At 30.8% G+C, this 18942-nt stretch overlaps 1 protein-coding gene and 1 long non-coding RNA gene across 2 annotated transcripts; both read left to right on the top strand.

Moving 5' to 3' along the window:
* The first annotated feature begins 582 nt into the window (after nt 1-582).
* LOC143204501 (helix-loop-helix protein delilah) lies at nt 583-1733 on the top strand. Its single transcript, XM_076417047.1, has one exon. It carries the CDS (start codon nt 697-699, stop codon nt 1354-1356), a length of 660 nt encoding a protein of 219 aa, XP_076273162.1. The 5' UTR covers nt 583-696; the 3' UTR covers nt 1357-1733.
* A 7525-nt stretch (nt 1734-9258) lies between these two features.
* LOC143204999 (uncharacterized) lies at nt 9259-18095 on the top strand. The gene is made up of 3 exons (XR_013007715.1): nt 9259-9393; nt 9450-9543; nt 17977-18095. It is a non-coding gene; the product is annotated as an uncharacterized LOC143204999 (long non-coding RNA).
* Nucleotides 18096-18942: the final 847 nt, after the last annotated feature.

The following is an 18942-nucleotide window of genomic DNA, read 5'->3' as shown; positions in this document are numbered from 1 at the left end:
TGCGTAGACTAAAACGTTTAACACCACCTGATCTGATTACTGGACATATGTAGAGTTTAGAATAAGCATTAGAATAAGACTAATTAATTAAGATAATATTTTATACAGAAGATTGCTTAATGAAGTGATTTTCTACATGCCATGTATATATAATATAAACAGAAGAAATGCTTATTGCCAATAGGGCAGATTGTGGACTCACGAAGAGTAATAAAAAAAAATTTAGATGTATACTGAAGTATTTAGCTCATTCTGGTTACTAAAATAATGTATAAATAAGACATGTAATCGTACAAACCGTCCAGTGCGACCAAAACAACTACGTCACAAACAGATTTGGATCGATTTATCGCGAATTTAAAATAAGGCTATTCTTTTGGAAAAAGCCAATACGTATAATTGTCACAAAGTAGTTTTTAAGAATTAGTCGAACCGAAATGTTATTTAACGTTAACGCATACGCCCAATCGGTTCCTTCACCATTCCTTTCCTTCCCCAACGCACCGTTGACCCTTTTCCACGACGGCTATATGCGGGAGTTCGCGGCGGTGGGAGAACCGTACAAGATTCTGTCGTCTGGTCCAGCGACGTTCAGTCGACAGATCGCGCTGCATCAAGCGCCATCACCACCGAGTAGAACAAAGACACGCGATCAGCCGCGTTAACGTCCGTAAATCGCGTCGCGCTCACGTCGACATGTTACAGTACGACGAGGCGATATCCGAGAGGCTGGGCTTGAACCGGCAGGAGCAAACTTACCCCCTGGACCCGAACAACAACGCCGACGAGGGCGATAAACGCGGAGACAAATATTCCCTGAGGCCCAGGTCGATGAGACGCAAGAACCACCACAGCGACTTCGAGGAGATACCACTCTGCACGACGAAGAACTCCCATTCGAAAACCGTCAAGTCCAAGTCGGCTCCTTTGAGTAAATATCGGAGAAAAACCGCGAATGCCCGCGAGAGGACCAGAATGAGGGAGATCAACATGGCTTTCGAGGCGTTGAGGAAGGTGGTGCCCCAGATCACCCCCAACCAGCAACAGAACGAGAAACTGACGAAAATCACCACCCTGAGGTTGGCGATGAAGTACATCGCCGCTTTATCCGCAGCGTTGACCAGTAATCCATCGGAATTCCCACAGCAGGATATATTCTCCGAGTGCTCCGAGCTGGACTCATTCCTCCTGGAGTCTGACGGGGAATCAGTGCCGATGAACAGTGACGGCTCGGAGTATTCCTTAACATCAACCGATTTTGCCATGGATTTCGACGATTCCCTACCAGCGATGAACTTCTCACCAGATTTCTCCGACCACCTCCGAATAGATTCGTTCCTCACGGATTTCAGTTAATGTACGGTAACAGGAGCCCCGCAGGAGATTGGCTGTTAACACTTGGGTATTATACACAGATCTTTTATATCAATATCATCATCATCATCATCGAGACTGATATTAACACGAACGTTTACAAGCCACACTTTGTGATAACTTAAGAGATATCCGTCCTCAAATAGTTCTCTCGTTGTTATAACATAGAAAATGATATATTTATTTTATTTCTCTCGATTACATATACTTAGAATTGTAAATAATGTCGATTCGTGAACTAAAAGTGCCTTATGTATTTTTTTTGTTTATAAGATAGTAATTTTATTGTACCATTTATATTTATTAATTCTTTTTATATAGATGTATATATTTTTGTATCGCCATTAAGAAATATAATTTTTATTAGTAAAATAATATTTTTATTTGTTCGTAAATTCATTCATGTCATTTATTTCTCGTAAATTCAACCTATTTTCAGAACTGTTTTTTGGTTCTATTCTCATTCTCTTCATCTTCAGGTCGCACCTGAGCTACACATCGGGAAAATGCCAGCTTTTGTTGTTAATTATAAAATACTTTATAATAAGTGCCTAAGCGTAATAACTTTATTATGTTTCAACTCAAATTTTTAAATGTAATTGCATCTTACATTAGATATGCATAGTACAGTTTTGACGGGAATAAAGTGATAAAAATATATGATGTGATATAAAGTAAACCCTTTAAAATTAATTTACGGTCATTGTGAATATACTACATCAGTTTTAGTCCAAATACTGCATTTAGCTAACTTTATAATAAAACTTGAATTATCTTAATTATTTGGATATTACTATAGCTTTTGGTGAAATTGTACTGGTGTTACATGTTCGTTTTTGGTCATTACAGTACAGTTAAACTGAAATTCCCTAAAACTTTTTCTCTATTGATTTAACTGTATCGGTAATTACTTACTAATCAGCGTATTCTTTCATATCATCATAGTTTGATGGTAAAAAAATACTTTTGTTTATTTCAAATTTCTTCTGATATTTTAGTGTTGCCTTACATTTTTATTTTAATCAACGAAAAGTTACAAGTTAGTTATCATAAACATTCTTAAATTCTCTATTAGCAGTCTATATTAGTAATATTGAAACCTCTATTTATACTTCTCTTACTTGAATTAGAATATATAGAGTGTATAATGTCCTATAATATCGAAAAAAGCCCCAAGTTGTTGACACAGTTTTGACGGGAATAAAGTGATAAAAATATATGATGAGACATAAAGTAAATCCTTTAAAATTAATTTTTGGTCATTGTGAATATACTACATCAACGTTTTAGTCCAAATACTGCATTTAGCTAACTTTATAATAAAACCTGCATCATCTTAATTATTTGGATATTACTATAGCTTTTGGTGAAATTGTACTGGTGTTACATGTTCGTTTTTGATCATTACAGTACAGTTAAACTGAAATTCCCTAAAGCTTTTTTTCTATTGATTTAACTGTATTGGTAATTAGTGACTAATCAGCGTATTCTTTCAAATCTTCATAGTTTTATGATAAAAAAATACTTTTGTTTGTTTCAAATTACTTCTGATTTTTTAGTGTTGCTTTACATTTTTATTTTAATCAAGGAAAAGTTACAAGTTAGTTATCATAAACATTCTTAAATTCTCTATTAGCAATCTATATTAGTAATATTGAAACCTCTATTTATACTTCTCTTACTAATTAGAATATATTGAGTGAATAATGTCCTATAATACCAAAAAAGCCCCAAATTGTTGACACAGTTTTGACGGGAATAAAGCGATAAAAATATATGATGTGATATAAAGTAAACCCTTTAAAATTAATTTACGGTAATTGTGAATATACTACATCAGAGTTTTAGTCCAAATACTGCATTTAGCTAACTTTATAATAAAACTTGAATTATCTTAATTATTTGGATATTACTATAGCTTTTGGTGAAATTGTACTGGTGTTACATTTTCGTTTTTGATCATTACAGTACAGTTAAACTGAAATTCTCTAAAGCTTCTTTTCTATTGATTTAACTGTATCGGTAATTACTTACTAATCAGCGTATTCTTTCATATCATCATAGTTTGATGGTAAAAAAATACTTTTGTTTATTTCAAATTTCTTCTGATATTTTAGTGTTGCCTTACATTTTTATTTTAATCAACGAAAAGTTACAAGTTAGTTATCATAAACATTCTTAAATTCTCTATTAGCAGTCTATATTAGTAATATTGAAACCTCTATTTATACTTCTCTTACTAATTAGAATATATTGAGTGAATAATGTCCTATAATACCAAAAAAGCCCCAAATTGTTGACACAGTTTTGACGGGAATAAAGTGATAAAAATACATGATGTGATATAAAGTAAACCCTTTAAAATACATAATTTACGGTGATTGTGATATGAATATACTACATCAGAGTTTTAGTCCAAATACTGCATTCAGCTAACTTTATAATAAAACCTGCATCATCTTAATTATTTGGATATTACTATAGCTTTTGGTGAAATTGTACTGGTATTACATATTCGTTTCTGATCATTACAGTACAGTTAAACTGAAGTTCTCTAAAGCTTCTTCTCTATTGATTTAACTGTATCGGTAATTAGTGACTAATCAGCGTATTCTTTCATATCATCATAGTTTGATGGTAAAAAATACTTTTGTTTCTTTCAAATTTCTTCTGATTTTTTTGGTGTTGCTCTACAGTTTTTTTCTAAACAAGGAAAAGTTACAAGTTACTTAGAATAAACATTCTTAAATTCTCTATTAGCAATCTCCAATAAAATCTTTATCGAAACCGGTGGTTACCCTTTTCAGACTAATTACAATATATTGATTTGTAAGTGGAGTGAAAAATGCCTCATAATACCGAAAAGAAAAACAGTTTTGATGTTAATAAAGTGATATAACTACTTGATGTAAAATAATATAGGAAATTTATTGTAAATCCTTTAAAATGTATTCACAGTCATTATGGATACACTATAGCAATGTTTGTTGATTACACATACTCATTTTCTTAGCTAATTTTATGAATAATCCTAAATATTTTGATACTACTATGACTGATCTTGAAATATGTTAGTGATGATTCAAAATATCCTTTCACATCATCACAGTTTTTATTCTTCATTTCTGTAAAATGAATATATATTTTATTATTTTACTTTTTTTTTCTATAGGAGAGAAAGTTACAAGAAGTTACTTATTACAGATATTTTTAAATTCTCTTTTAGGAATCTTCAATAAAATCTCTAGACAAATACCTACAGACTAGTTATACAGGAAACCATTTAATATGAATTTAATTTGGAATAAAATTGAAGTTATTTTTAACACTAGGATATATTTTTAGATGGTCTGATCTTGTATCGAATTCCTGTAATTCTTATACTACCAGAATTATTTAAATTTCATTAATAATTACCAAATGCGGGCTTATACTTTTTTATTGAGATCGAAAAATATCTATAAAAGTTAAAAACTTGATGTTTGATCTTAATAGTCCAACAAACGTTTAAGAAATTATAACGTATACCATTCCAATAAAATAAAATATCAATTAATACATAAAAACAAAAGAAAAACGACCTGGGTGATGTTTCAAACAATTCAAATGATATTCTACATCAGTCGATTGTCTACACGGCCCTCTAGATGAACCGATAACGTTTATAACGACCCGAAAAGTCTGCAGAAGAAGAAGAAGACTGTCGCCAATCACCGAGGCCCGTCGCTGACGAAAAAACGACGGTCGTGGCGGATCGACGGAATTAAAATAAACGAAAACAAGAAGAAAGAAAAAAACGCACCGTCGCCCTTGTCTTGTCGATCATTTGTTTTGGCGACGCGGCCCAAACAATCGGATACGACCACACAGAGGAGCGTGCCTCGGTCGGGGCACAGAAGAAGAACACGGACGAGACGAGGGGGTGAAGACACGGGAGAAGGCGCGCGCGGGTTTCTCGTCCTTTTGTTAGCGTTCTCTTTTGTTCGTAGGGGGCGCTCGGCACGAGCTCGTCGCCGTAATTGACGGGCGGGTTACGCAACCTGACGTTTTCGGGACCGCGATTCCAAGAAGGAAGGCGAAAAAGCGACGTTTCAAAGGCGAAATACTTTCCTGAATTAATTATCGGCGCGGCATTTCTTGCAAATCGCGCCCGAGTGGTTGGAAACCGAATAATGTCTTATATACGTCAAGTAGATTTTGCTTCAATGTGCAAGTTAATAGTTTAAAACTTCAAAGGTCATATTTTTCCACTAGAAAATGATTTATCATAAACATTATTAGATAATGCTTCAATTTTCTGCACTTACACTTTAAAACTGTGTAAATTTTTTCAAGTAGATATTGCTTCAATGTACAAAAAATCATTAAAGTTACTATGGTCGTGTTTTACCGGGACAAAATTAATCATTTTGAGAATAATTAGCTTGCTTCAATTTGTTTCACTTATATACCACATTTCACCAAGTAGATATTGCTCCAATACAATGAAAACCCCGTTTAAAATTATTCTGGTCGAAATGGTACTCTTTGAACGTTATTAGACAATGCCTCAATTTATTTCCCTCAAATTATAAATCTATGTTCATATATGTTAGAATAGAACAGATAGATAAACTAATTTATTATGAAGAGTATTAGATAATGCTTCAATTTGTTTTACTCATATTATAACACTGCGTTCATATTTGTACAAGTAGATGTTGCTTCAATCCGTGAAAAATTCTTTAAAGTTACTACGGTCGTATTCTTCTGGTAGAAATTACACATTTTAAATATTATTAGACAATGCTTCAATTTACTTCTCTCAAATTACAAGTTTAAGTTCATAATATTTCAACTAGTTATTGCGTCAATATAAAAAAACATGTATTTACTACGGTTTTGCTTCACGAATAGAAAATTATTCATTATAAAGAGTATTAGATAATGCTTCAATTTGTTTCATATTATAACACTGCGTTCATATTTGCCCAACTAGATATTTCTTCAATCTATGAAAAAATCCTTTAAAGTTACTACGGATAATCGTGTCTTCCTGGAAGAAATTACACACACATTGGCCAAGTACATATTGCTTCAATACATGAAAAGGGTTTCATTATCTATATAGTGTCTAATACACAGAGGAAATACATACATTATTTGCTATTAATTAGATACTGCTTCAGTATAAAATATATAAGTGATGCAATAATACAAACATTAATCTTAAGATAAATATAATTATTGTTATTAAATAATGAGGTAGAAATTGTGTTATTTAACGTATCATTCTTATCACTGCAAACTTAAATGGTGGACATTTTCAGAACGATCGAAGTTGGCGATTTCACGTCCGGTGAAAAATATGCCAATAAAAAAGCGTCTTGTAAATAGTGGCGATTCTATTATCAGGCGAAGTACCGTGTTGTATGCAAATTATTAGCGAAATGGTGATTTGTGCTTGTTCCTACTGTCATGGCGTTACTGTTGTGTAGATCTGTAACCGTTCGACAGTCGCGTCGGTCATTGTAGGCGGTGGCAATCCAAACCAATAGCGATAAAAATGCTAGTTTAAGTGTTACCAATCAGATATTGGCGTAACGTACCGCCGTCTTAATCCATGCCGTTGCACGTTTTTCTCTAAACGAAACCGCTTGAATTGCTAATAGCAGGCCCCTCCTGACGAATGCGCATTATTTAACGCATTTTTTGTCGGGTAGTAGCTGTTCTATTAAACGTGTTCAACGACTAAGTGACCGAAAAATCTGTAATTTACACTTTATGTATTTTTTAAGTTTTCAGGCATGCATTTATTGATAATCTACTCGATATATAGTTGTAGACTATGCTTCATATTCTAATATACGATGATAATAATTCATCTATAAATTTATACATCTTGCAAGTCTAGAGGTTTGCCACTAAGTTCACCACCTCACAATCAAGAATTCATTATAAGCTTACTAAAGTAACTAAAGATAAAGCTTTAGGTATGAATATAACGATAATCTACTCAATATATAGTTGTAGACTAAGCTTCAACTTATTTAATATTTAATAAGTTTTATTTTAATTAAGTAGGCGTTGCTTCAACAGAACTAGAATTATGTTGAATGATAAATATTTCATATTCTAATATGCGATGATAATAAGTTCACCACCTCACAATCAAGATTTCATTATAAGCTTACTAAAGTAACTAAAGATAAAGCTTTAGGTATATATTTAACGATAATCTACTCGATATATAGTTGTAGACTAAGCTTCAACTTATTTAATATTTAATAGGTTTTATTTTAATTAAGTAGGCGTTGCTTCAACATAACTGGAATTATGTTGAGTGATAAATATTTCATATTCTAAAATACGATGATAATAATTCACCTATAAACTTATACATCTTGCAAGTCTATGAGGTTTGCCACTAAGTTCACCACCTCACAATCAAGATTTCATTATAAGCTTACTAAAGTAACTAAAGATAAAGCTTTAGGTATGTATTTAACGATAATCTACTTGATATATAGTTGTAGACTAAGCTTCAACTTATTTAATATTTAATAATTTTATTTTAATTAAGTAGGCGTTGCTTCAACAGAACTGGAATGATGTTGAGTGTTTATACATCTTGCAAGTCTATGAGGTTTGCCACTGAGTTCACCACCTCACTACCAATATTTCATTATAAGCTTACTAAAGTAACTAAAGATAATGTTTTTGGTATGCATTTAATGATAATCTACTCGATATATAGTTGTAGACTATGCTTCAACTTATTTAATATTTAATAAGTTTTATTTTAATTAAGTAGACGTTACTTCAACAGAACTGGAATTATGTTGAGTGTTAAATATTTCATATTCTAATATACGATGGTAATAATTCATCTATAAATTTATATATCTTGCAAGTCTATGAGGTTTGTCACTAAGTTCAGCACCCTACAATCAGGATTTCATCATAAAAATAGCTTTTAGGTAAGCATTTAATGATAATATATTCGATATATAGTTGTAGACTAAGCTTTAACTTATTTATATAGATATTTCTGCTGATAATGTATTAATTTTCTAATATACCCTTTATATACTACCATTTCTTGGCAATTTATACCGGTCCATGCTAGGTTGCTTTAATATCTTTTTAATTCTGACAATAACTGTGTGTTTATTACGATTTAAGATAGTTATCTATTATATTCTTCAATAAAATACATAATATATTTTTCGTAATATACAGGCACTGTTTCAATAACGTTATATTTGTTAGTAAATAAAGCAAGTATGACATATAATTTATGATATAGATATATTTCTTTCTCTTTACGCGAACAGTTTTGTGAACAATTGAAGTAATATTAGCCATAGCAACATTAGCCTAATCTATATCTTTACGATAGTGTAGTTCAAATGTGATTTGCAACTGTTACTGTTCGATTAGTAAACATCGTCGATACAATTTCCACTTTGCCGCCACATTATACCGCCTATATCAGCAACAGATACAGATACTGAGATACAAAAACCGGTAGAATATACATTTAAGACGGAAAAAATATCGAAACAATCGGATATCGAGATATGTTGCTCCTGTATAAAGCAGGAAAACGCATAATATATGCAATTATATGCAGGTTTCGTCCTTAATGATGGTGAATGGTTCTTTTTTTCCTCGACAAGTATATGCAGAGTATTGTATTCAGGCTTACGTCTAGTTAAAATAGAGAAAATATGGTTTTCGGTTATCTTTAACCAGCTTTAACGTCGCTGTGTAGATAATAAATATCGTACAGAGCTCAGTAAATAGAGATAAATATAATAAATGCTTTTGTTTATCTAAAAAATGTATTATTAGACTTGGGAAGTTGGTGAGAGTCATATTTACGATGATAGAGCGGGAACATATTATTTCGCAGGCCTCGGCAGTGTTCACCACCAACAGTTTCTACGCTATTATTTTAACAATATCGTTTTCTTTTCAGGTAATCCGTTATAAACTCCATAGTTAACTGTTCGCCATAGCACACGAGAATACGAGGTAAAAATTATTTTAATATTAATAACTAATACAATCTAATAGTGCTGGCGCTGCAGGGCTTCTGCCTCCTCTTAGAGAAATGGACGAAAAGCAACAGGAAATACCTGAAGAATTCAAGCTTGATTTTTTTGCAATTAAAAAACTATTAAGGTACGTTAATCATTTATATTGTCTAAACAGTAAAAGTTATAATGCTTTAAGTTATTTGAAGCAATTTCTAATAATGTATTATTGTTTTATTAAAATAAGTTATTTAAAGTTTTTATATTAAAGAAACATATACTTCAATTCTGCCAAAATAACTATAATAAATATCATATTTGATATTGAAGCAATTTGTAAGTGTAATTATGAACCATTTAAAATAATAAACACTGTTTCACATTTTATACATGAAGGTTAAACATTTAGTTATAATATCTTATGTTGTCTTGAAGCAGTGTCTAATATATTCTCATACTAATAAAATATCTAAAGTAAAGTATATTCAAAAATCATTTTCCTGTATTGTTTACTTAAATTACGACCAACAAAACAAATATTTTGTGTATATTTTTATATTGAAGCAACTTCTAAAGGTAACTTTTAAAGTTTAAGAACCATTTAAAATATTAAATAGAACTATACTTGATGATCCAAAAATATAATTAAGATTTATTATTGTAGATAATTAAGAAACTTATAGACACAGCCTTTAGGCAATATCTACTTAAAATCCATTAATGCAAATATTTTTATTCTGAAGCAATGTCTAAAAGTTATTAAAATGATCTTGATGGTTAAATTTTAATAGTGGTTCTTATGAAAATCGGTAGAAAATGCTTCAATATGAATTTAGTACGTTTTATATTGCGGAAATATTTACTTAAACCTATAAATGATTGCCGTTGTTAATTAAAATTAATATTAATGCGGAATGACGCTGTAAAAGTTCACTTGTTGCAACCAAGTGACGTTGATAACCTTTGCAACTGTGTAAGGTAACTCGCGTACATAATTTTAATTAGTCAGAACTGATGGTTTACCTTCTGGAGAAGACGTTATCAGCGGAGGTCGAGAGCGTCGGTTCATCGCCGGCTGATGGGCAGTCCCGCATCTGTCTCGATGGTTTTACGAAATTGATTTTCCACACGGCGAGACCACGATTTTTCGTAGGAGCCTTCTCGATCACGAGCCCGGGAGAGGTTAAATGACGAAGGGGTCAGCTGGGCCGCTACACCTTTCGATTTTAATAATCGCCCGGACGATTGCAATTTACTTAGATCATGAACGCCGCGAAGGACTTAATGGGCAAATTCTGTCGGTTCGGTTGTGGGTGCGGTTATGGCTCGGATGCGGATGAATCGGTCGATACGTCTTCATCTTCAGGAAATGTTAGAAAAAGCGAACTGAAGCTGTGTAGGAGTATATCTATGTGATATCTAAGTTACTAAATATAGCATATATATTGAAGCAATGACTATTTTAATGGAAATGCATAAAATCATTTTTCCATTTCTTCATGCCATTTATCTCATATTGAAGCAATGTCTAATATCAACAAGAACTAACTTTCATGTTGAAGCAATGTCTACTATAATGATTGTACTAACTAAAAACCTTTTTCCCACTATATTTCGTAACAATAGCATGAATTTAATTAATATTGAAGCAATATCTATTAAATTGTATATTTATGTTGGAGCAGTATCTAATATCAACAAGTACCCACTTCATTTCTGTTGAAGCAAGGTCTATTAAAATTTTTTTCAATTATATTAATGACTATTATATTTTTATGTTGAAGCAAAGTCTATCCTTATCCATGTAACAAATTTTTTAGTTCCTTATGATAATTTATTTTAAATTAGAGCAATGTCTAATATTAACAAGTATCAACTTCATTCATAATGAAGCAATATCTACGCTATGATCATTACCTAAACAACATACCTTAAATATTAGATTTTTTAAATATGTGTTGTCAAAATGTAAAATGTACTGTAAAAATATATTTCTTAAATTCATAATCAAACTATCATCTACTTTAATCGAAATAATATAACCTATTTGGATATAAAGTTAAATTTATAATCATAAATACTTTAGTATAAAAGAACGGGGCAAAGTCAACTATAGATATTTATCATATTTTATTGAAGCAATATCTAATTTAGTGTGTTAATAGGATAAATGTGCAATATAAGTTATATTTTCTGTATCAGTATTTCTGTAGCTGCTGTTATAAAAAGAATCAAGCAGAAATGCAGGGTAGTACCGGCTTCAAAGCTAGATGCTCGTATTCCCATTAATTTATGGTAAATTGAGTACACCGAGATAGGTAATATAACGTTATGATCGCGCTTTCAGATAATGCAGACAAAATAATTAAGTGATCAAAACACGAATTCGTGTTAGAGGTTTCTTCTGTGACCGGGTGCATTAGTCCAAGCAAAAGCGGCTTCAATACATCCATATTTCAGAATTACTTGAATTTAGTTATATAGGTTGGATCCTGAGTGATTATTGTGTTTATCTTTTGTTTCGATTAACCGAATTAATTGCTTTTTTTGTGAAATCTAATTTGTCATTAAAAGGTCTAAATGGCATCATAGTATTATACAAAACACAAGAAAGACAATATTTTCATGCTAATAAAGGTTTATTTATTTATATCAAGCTAAAAACATCGAGAAACCTATTTAAAATGGCTGCCCCTCTAAATAAGTGCTTAAAATTTAATAATTAACGAATAATTTCATTCAGCCTGAAGCTAAATTAAACGAAGAATGAACGCATTCCTGTCTCATTTTTTTTCTTCAATGGATATCGAATCTATATCGGGCAGTTGTAATGGTCCTCATTAAAGCAGAACGTCCGCACGGAAAACGACCGTCTCCATTCGGTTAATTTGTTCCTAGACCGGGTTAAAGTCTAATGAGACACGCGCCCATTATAAATTAAATTCATATTTAATATTGAATATCGGTTCCCGTTAGATCCAGCGATCAGTTCGTAATTAGAGAAAGACGGCGATGATGATGATGGCGATGGAGGCGGCGGCGGCGGCGGCGGTGGTGGTCGCGACAAAAATCATTCTCGGCACGATGTCAGAGGTCGGTTCCGTGAACTTGGCGGCATTTTTGCTGCTGCCGCAGATGCTTGCTGCGCCAGCGGGCCCCTCGGACGCATAATAACAACACTTCCGGGTTTTCTAGCCGGCCGATGAGGCCTAACGGTTACTGAATTGCGGAATTTTCGATTTAGTGGACCCGCCTAGTGTCGTGGCGATCACAAACACAAACTTTGACTTTGTACAACCTGAAATTATACTGATATATTACTTAAAATAGATCCTAACTTCAGAAAAACCAGAAATAATATCAGTTTAATGTTGCTGAACACTTGAAGTAATATCAATCTTAATAGTTATTAAAATAATTATCAAATATACTATCATGAAATTAAAAAAGTCAAAAATCTAAACTCAAAACAGGTAAGTACTTAAAAATTGAAGCACTATCTACTCAAATAACCACATGTTTAAAACAATATAGTCTTATGTATAATCAGTGCCTTATAATGTATAGACTAAATATACTACAAAATAATATATTTCCATTGAAAATTGATAATAAAGAATCAATTATTTCTGAAGTAATTCTATATTAGTCTAATTGTCGAATTAATCACTCTATTTGCTATTAAAGCATTATTCACCTAAATAAACATGTTCTTCCATATTTCTCTGCCTTTGAATAGTAGATTTTGCTTCGATAAAATAAAAAATTAAAATCAGGAGGAATTAAATCAGATTATCAATTTAAATTTGCTGAAGACTTGAAGAATCGTTATAAAAATAATATCCTAAAATTGATTAATGGATTTTTGTTAACTGAAAACAGATAAGTAGTGAGAAATTGAAGCACTATTTACTCAAACAACTACATATCTAAAATAATATAATTTGATATATAATCAATGTCTTATAACGTATAGACTAAACACAGCACACTTTGTATTGAAGCAATATCTACCCCATAAATACGCGTTTATAATAATATATTTCCATGGGAAATGGATACTAATAGAATGAATAATTTCTGAAGCAATGTCTAATTGTACAATAAATTACTCTATTTGCTATTGAAACACTATCCACCTAAATAATCATATTAATTTATATTCATCTGCCTTTGAATAGTAGGTTTTCCTTCCATAAAATAAAAAATAGAATATCAGAAGGAATTGCTCAAATAACTACATGTCTAAAACAATATAGTCATATATAATCATTGCCTTAAAGACTAAATAAGCTACACTTTGTATTGAAGCAATATCTACCCTATAAATATATGTTTAAAATAACATATTTACATACCTTTAGATGGTACATTTTGTTTCGATCAAAAGGCAAGTCAAAAATAAATAAAAATATTTAGTTTTAAGCTTGAAGCAATGTCTAACAGTGATTAAATCAAAATTTATTTAACTATTTTTCAAAATGTTGTAAGTACTATAGTATCTATTATCGGACGTATCATTCATATACTAAAATATAGCTATAAAAGTTGTTTAAGTATTATTTGCCACAATAAAACAAGTAATGAACCTAATATCTCATCGAAAATATCCCAAGATAAATCACCAACTATTTTGCACTGAGTATATCAATCAAATAGCTCGAAACACTCGCTTGCTAAATGATTGATGGATTAAAAATGTCATCGTTTCAGATGTGGCCGTTGTTGCACTTCTAGCAAACAAAGAACTGAACTAATGGTGACAGCTAGCGGAAACGATCGCTCACTTGGAGTCAAAATACAAATTGAGCGCATTTAACAACCGTTAGGCAACACTTTGGCTATTGTAAAAGCTCATAAAAAGTTTATACTTTATTATCCTGTTGTATTTAGATACAAATAATGTTTGAATATATGACTTGCTATTTTTTAAATATTTTCTTTCTCTTTCTATCGGTGTTGTATGTTTAATAAGTATAATATTTGTATTGAAGCAATGTCTACATGACTATATATTAATAACAACTAATTAAAATTTAACAAAATCAATAAATAATTGCCCATAGCAATTAGAACATAGTTAATAAAGCAGGAAATATGTTGAATAAACATATTTTAATAATATTACAGTGATTTTAAACATTAAAATAGATATTTGAACAAGTATAAATATGTATTGATTGTTATAAAAATTATCGTGAAATCAGAATAGTAAATTAAAGTTAAGAAATAATTCTTTATAGCACCATATTTTTTATTGAAGCAATGTCTACTTAAGCAATTGGATGCTAGTTAATCAGCCAGGAAATCTATTTTTTATGCTGATATGCGGGATAGATAAGTTAAGCCTGAATCTGTCTTGGTTAATAAATCTTATTGGACACCGATCCTATTACCCAACAAGCCCTGTATAAGACGTTTTACCTAAGTCCGGCTGATAATTTACGGTCTATCTCACAGTAACATTGTGCAAGACAATGTGACAAAGTTCTCAGCTAGAAATCATCGTAAACTTTATCTGGGTTGTTTTTTGCATGGTTTGTGTTCGCGCGAAATATAAAGAACGTTTAACAAGGCTGCAGATTTCTCTGTTTCTGTTTCTTGTATAGTGCCATAAAAAGCTACAATTGAATAATCCTGCACTACATTGTCGGTTTTTTATCCTCAGCGGTGCTCTCATCGGCATTGGCCTTATTTTCTACAAGTGTGTCTTCTTTATGGCAATGGCAAATCGTTTTTTATATTGTCTTATAGGTAATTAGCAATTATGCAAAACCGAACATATATGTATACTGTGAAACTCCTATTACAATAAATAAAGTGTTTTATATAGAAATTAGTCTATTTAGATAGTGCTAAATACATATTAGAGAAAATATTTATCGGTTTATTGTTATAATATTCACTAATTGATAAAGTAGATATTGCTTTAATGTAATAGTGAAATAAAAAGTAATTAAATGAGAGAGATATTATGTGGTCAATTAAATTTATGATTTTTTTCTTTACCTTCAGCTGATCCGGTCCCAAAAGATCATAAAGGTCAATTAGTCTATTTAGATTGTGCTTCAACATAAATAAACATTAGATAAAAGCAATTTCTTGAATTATTGTTATACTAACTAATTTTTGAAATACTCTGAGAGATAATTAGCTTCTTTTTCGATAAGTAGATAGTGCTTCAATGTAATAGCGAAATAATAAGTAATTAAATAAGAGAGATGTTCCGTGGCCAATTAAATTTGTGATTTTTTTCTTTACCTTCAGCTAAGCCACTATCAAAAGATTATAAAGGTCAATTAGTCTATTTAGATTGTGCTTCAACATAAATAAACATTAGAAAAAAGCAATTTCTTGGCTTATTGTTATAGTAATTAATTTTTGATATGCTCTGACACATAATTAGTTTATTTTTCGACAAGTAGATAGTGCTTCAATGTAATAGCGAAATAATAAGTAATTAAATAAGAGAGATGTTCTGTGGCCAATTAGACAAGTAGATATTGCTTCAATGTAATAGCGAAATAATAAGTAATTAAATAATATAGATGTTCCGTGGCCAATTAAATTTGTGATTTTTTTCTTTACCTTATTTTTCGTCAAGTAAATGTTGTATTTACATAAATTTATCAAGTAGAATTGCTTCAATGTAATAATGAAGTGATGAGTAATTAAGTGAGACAGATATTCTTTTTTCTATTAAATTTATAACTGATTTCTTTACGTGCAGCTGATTCAGACCCAAAAATAAATAGCAATTAGTCTATTTGGATGGTGTTTCAACATAAAATATATAACTATAAATTATAATTGATACATTGATATTTATTTAATACAAAAATCTATTAAACAATAGATTTTCCTTCTATAAAAAAGGCAAATGAACAATAATTTAAATTAATATTTTGTATAAAACGTGTATGAATTTAATTAGAATGTGCTTCAATATTAAACTTAATGTTTAAATACAGATATTGCTTCAGTACAACGGTGAATCAATATTTATCGTTATATTTTCACATGTTCTGAGATAATCAGCGGTTATGTATAGTAATAACGGAGCTACAAACATATTGGTTGAGTATCAATGCTAGTTACAGAATAATGAACGACTTTTTGGTAAAACTGACGTCATTTCTCCGGTTACAATTTAATTTGCGGCGAAAAATTTGTACTGGGCGACGTCTCATCCGGGTTAATAAATTATGTTTTGCATTGAAGTTGCTTGTTTTACGAGAACTATAAAATAGAGACGGAACCATGATGTATTCTGATGGGCTCGAGCTAGTAGTAACAATAAATTGTTCGTATATTTTACGATAGATAAAATGTTATTTATCAGGGCCGTTTCGTATTTTTACAAACCTCTTTCCTTGTTCTCCTTCTGTGAATGCGGCGATAAATTTCGGAGTTATTACTTGCATAAATGAGCGGTACTAAGCGCTCATAATTGCCGTAACATCGAAATATATCCCATGGGGGATCCAGATTTTATATAGTCTATTCAAAATTTTTTTAGTAATGCGTCATGGATATTTGTGACGTAGAAACATTGCATTGTTGCCGCTTCAACCCTGAGTTTTAGTTCAGATTAATTTTATGAAGAATGGTGTACATGGATATACAGTGATACCAAGATGACTTAACAAATAAACACACCACCAAAGGAAACAAGAAGTAAACGTAAAAAGGTAAATATGTTCCCGAATGAAAGTAAAATCCGTTTCTCAGATATACAATTGTTAATTAGGTGGATTAGGCCTCCCAATTGGTCAAAGCCAAATTGAACTCTAACTCAGAGTTGGTGCGGCAACATTGCAATGTTTCGATGTCACAAATATCCATAACGCATTACTAAAACTTTGAATATACTATATATAACGTTCCGATGAAATATTTGCATTAATAAAACTAATATCCATCAAACATAATTTGTATATACATTTTTATTGACACAAGTATATGTAGAAGTTGCTTCAGTATAAATAATGCTCCAAAATTAATATGTTAATTAAAAAGAATCCTTAAAAATTAATTTTGTATAGGTAGACAACATTTCAGTATAAAATAATATGTTAAAAACAATATATTAAATAAATCTCTCTTTACAATTATATAAGTAGACTTTGCTTCAATAAATAATATTTCTTATTTATATAGTTAAGTGAATTAAAGCAGTTGATTGATTGTCAAAGTTAACAATTTTGGAAGGTTATATATTTAGGTAGACTTTGCTTTAAGAAGAATCATATGTCTAAATCTTAATAATAATGAAATATTAGGGAAAAAACTATGGCTTATTGTTATCGTACATCTTTTTAAATATATTCTTACAGATAATCGGCTTTTTTTCATCAAGTAGACATTCCTTCAATGTCACATCTAAATGATGACTAATTAAGTAAGTGAGATATTTTGTGGCCAGTTAAATTGGTGATTTATTTCTTTGCCTTCAGTCGATTAAGTTCCGAAGATGATTCTTCTGAATTCCCTTTATATCATCACGATATATACTGTTATAAATATTTATTATCTTGATATTAAATAACGCATTTCGAATTATCAAATATCAACGTTTTAGGACCGAAAAATTACGATGATGTTACGGCGTGTAATTTGGACATAAAATGCATCGTAAATTTGTCAAAAAGGACGTTTATTCTCAACGCATTTATTGGGTTACCACAATTTCGAACCAGCTATGCCATATTTAGATGATCCCATATCGATACAACGATTATATCTCGCGAGATGATTGATAAGACCTTAAATGTGTCGTAAAATACTCGGAATTGTGTGTATGGTAAAACGTCTTATCAGGAATCATATATTTGATGCATATTAAATAATTAAATAAAAATATTTGTAGGTATTATCGTTTTATTTTTCTTTAATCAAATCATTAATTTAATTTTAAAGTGTTCTGGATAGAGATCAATGAAAATTGATAGTAAATGATGATTTTACTTTTGCAAAAATTATGAATTATGACTTCATCCAAAACTTGGCCATTGAAATTTCAAATAATTCTTATAATATATTATTTATACTATAATCAAACTTTGGTATACCATATGTATAATACAATAATGATTTTAAAATATTTCATGTGCTGTATTTCAGTATATTTTATTAACTTCAATGTCTGAAGCTTTCTTCAATTTCGAAGTACCAAATGGTTATTTTACCCTTCTAGTTCAATACTTATCTATAGAGTTCATAGCAAGCAAGAATTTCATTACATAGCTGATCAGGTAAAAAAAATATTACAGAAGAAACTTTTGATAGTGTTTAAGGATTGTCTACTAGGGACATTTAGAACAATTAGCAGATAATTCTTTGGGCGTTTTTTGCTTTTCTTTCAGTAAGTTTGGGACAATTTTTGGTTCAAGTAAGTTTGCTTTTTTAAGAATGATATTTAACTGAAGAAACTGAGGAAAATAACTGAAGAAATTATCAGAAAACATACGAATATCTAAGTTTTTTGACCAATCTATTTCGCCTCTATCGACTTTAGTTTCTCGATTTAACATGGTAGCAACTGGTA

This window comes from Rhynchophorus ferrugineus, unplaced genomic scaffold (genome assembly GCF_030347505.1).
Source record: "Rhynchophorus ferrugineus isolate W39M unplaced genomic scaffold, kcgeb_rfMv2 rfM11, whole genome shotgun sequence".
In the NCBI taxonomy this organism is placed as follows: domain Eukaryota; kingdom Metazoa; phylum Arthropoda; class Insecta; order Coleoptera; family Curculionidae; genus Rhynchophorus; species Rhynchophorus ferrugineus.
The sequence above is the reverse complement of the archived record's forward strand: the minus strand, read 5'-3'. Positions and strand labels throughout refer to the sequence as shown.

What these genes read in the sequence shown, in the direction of transcription:
- LOC143204501 (XM_076417047.1), top strand. Translation starts at nt 697, where the DNA reads ATGTTACAGTACGACGAGGCGATATCCGAGAGGCTGGGCTTGAACCGG.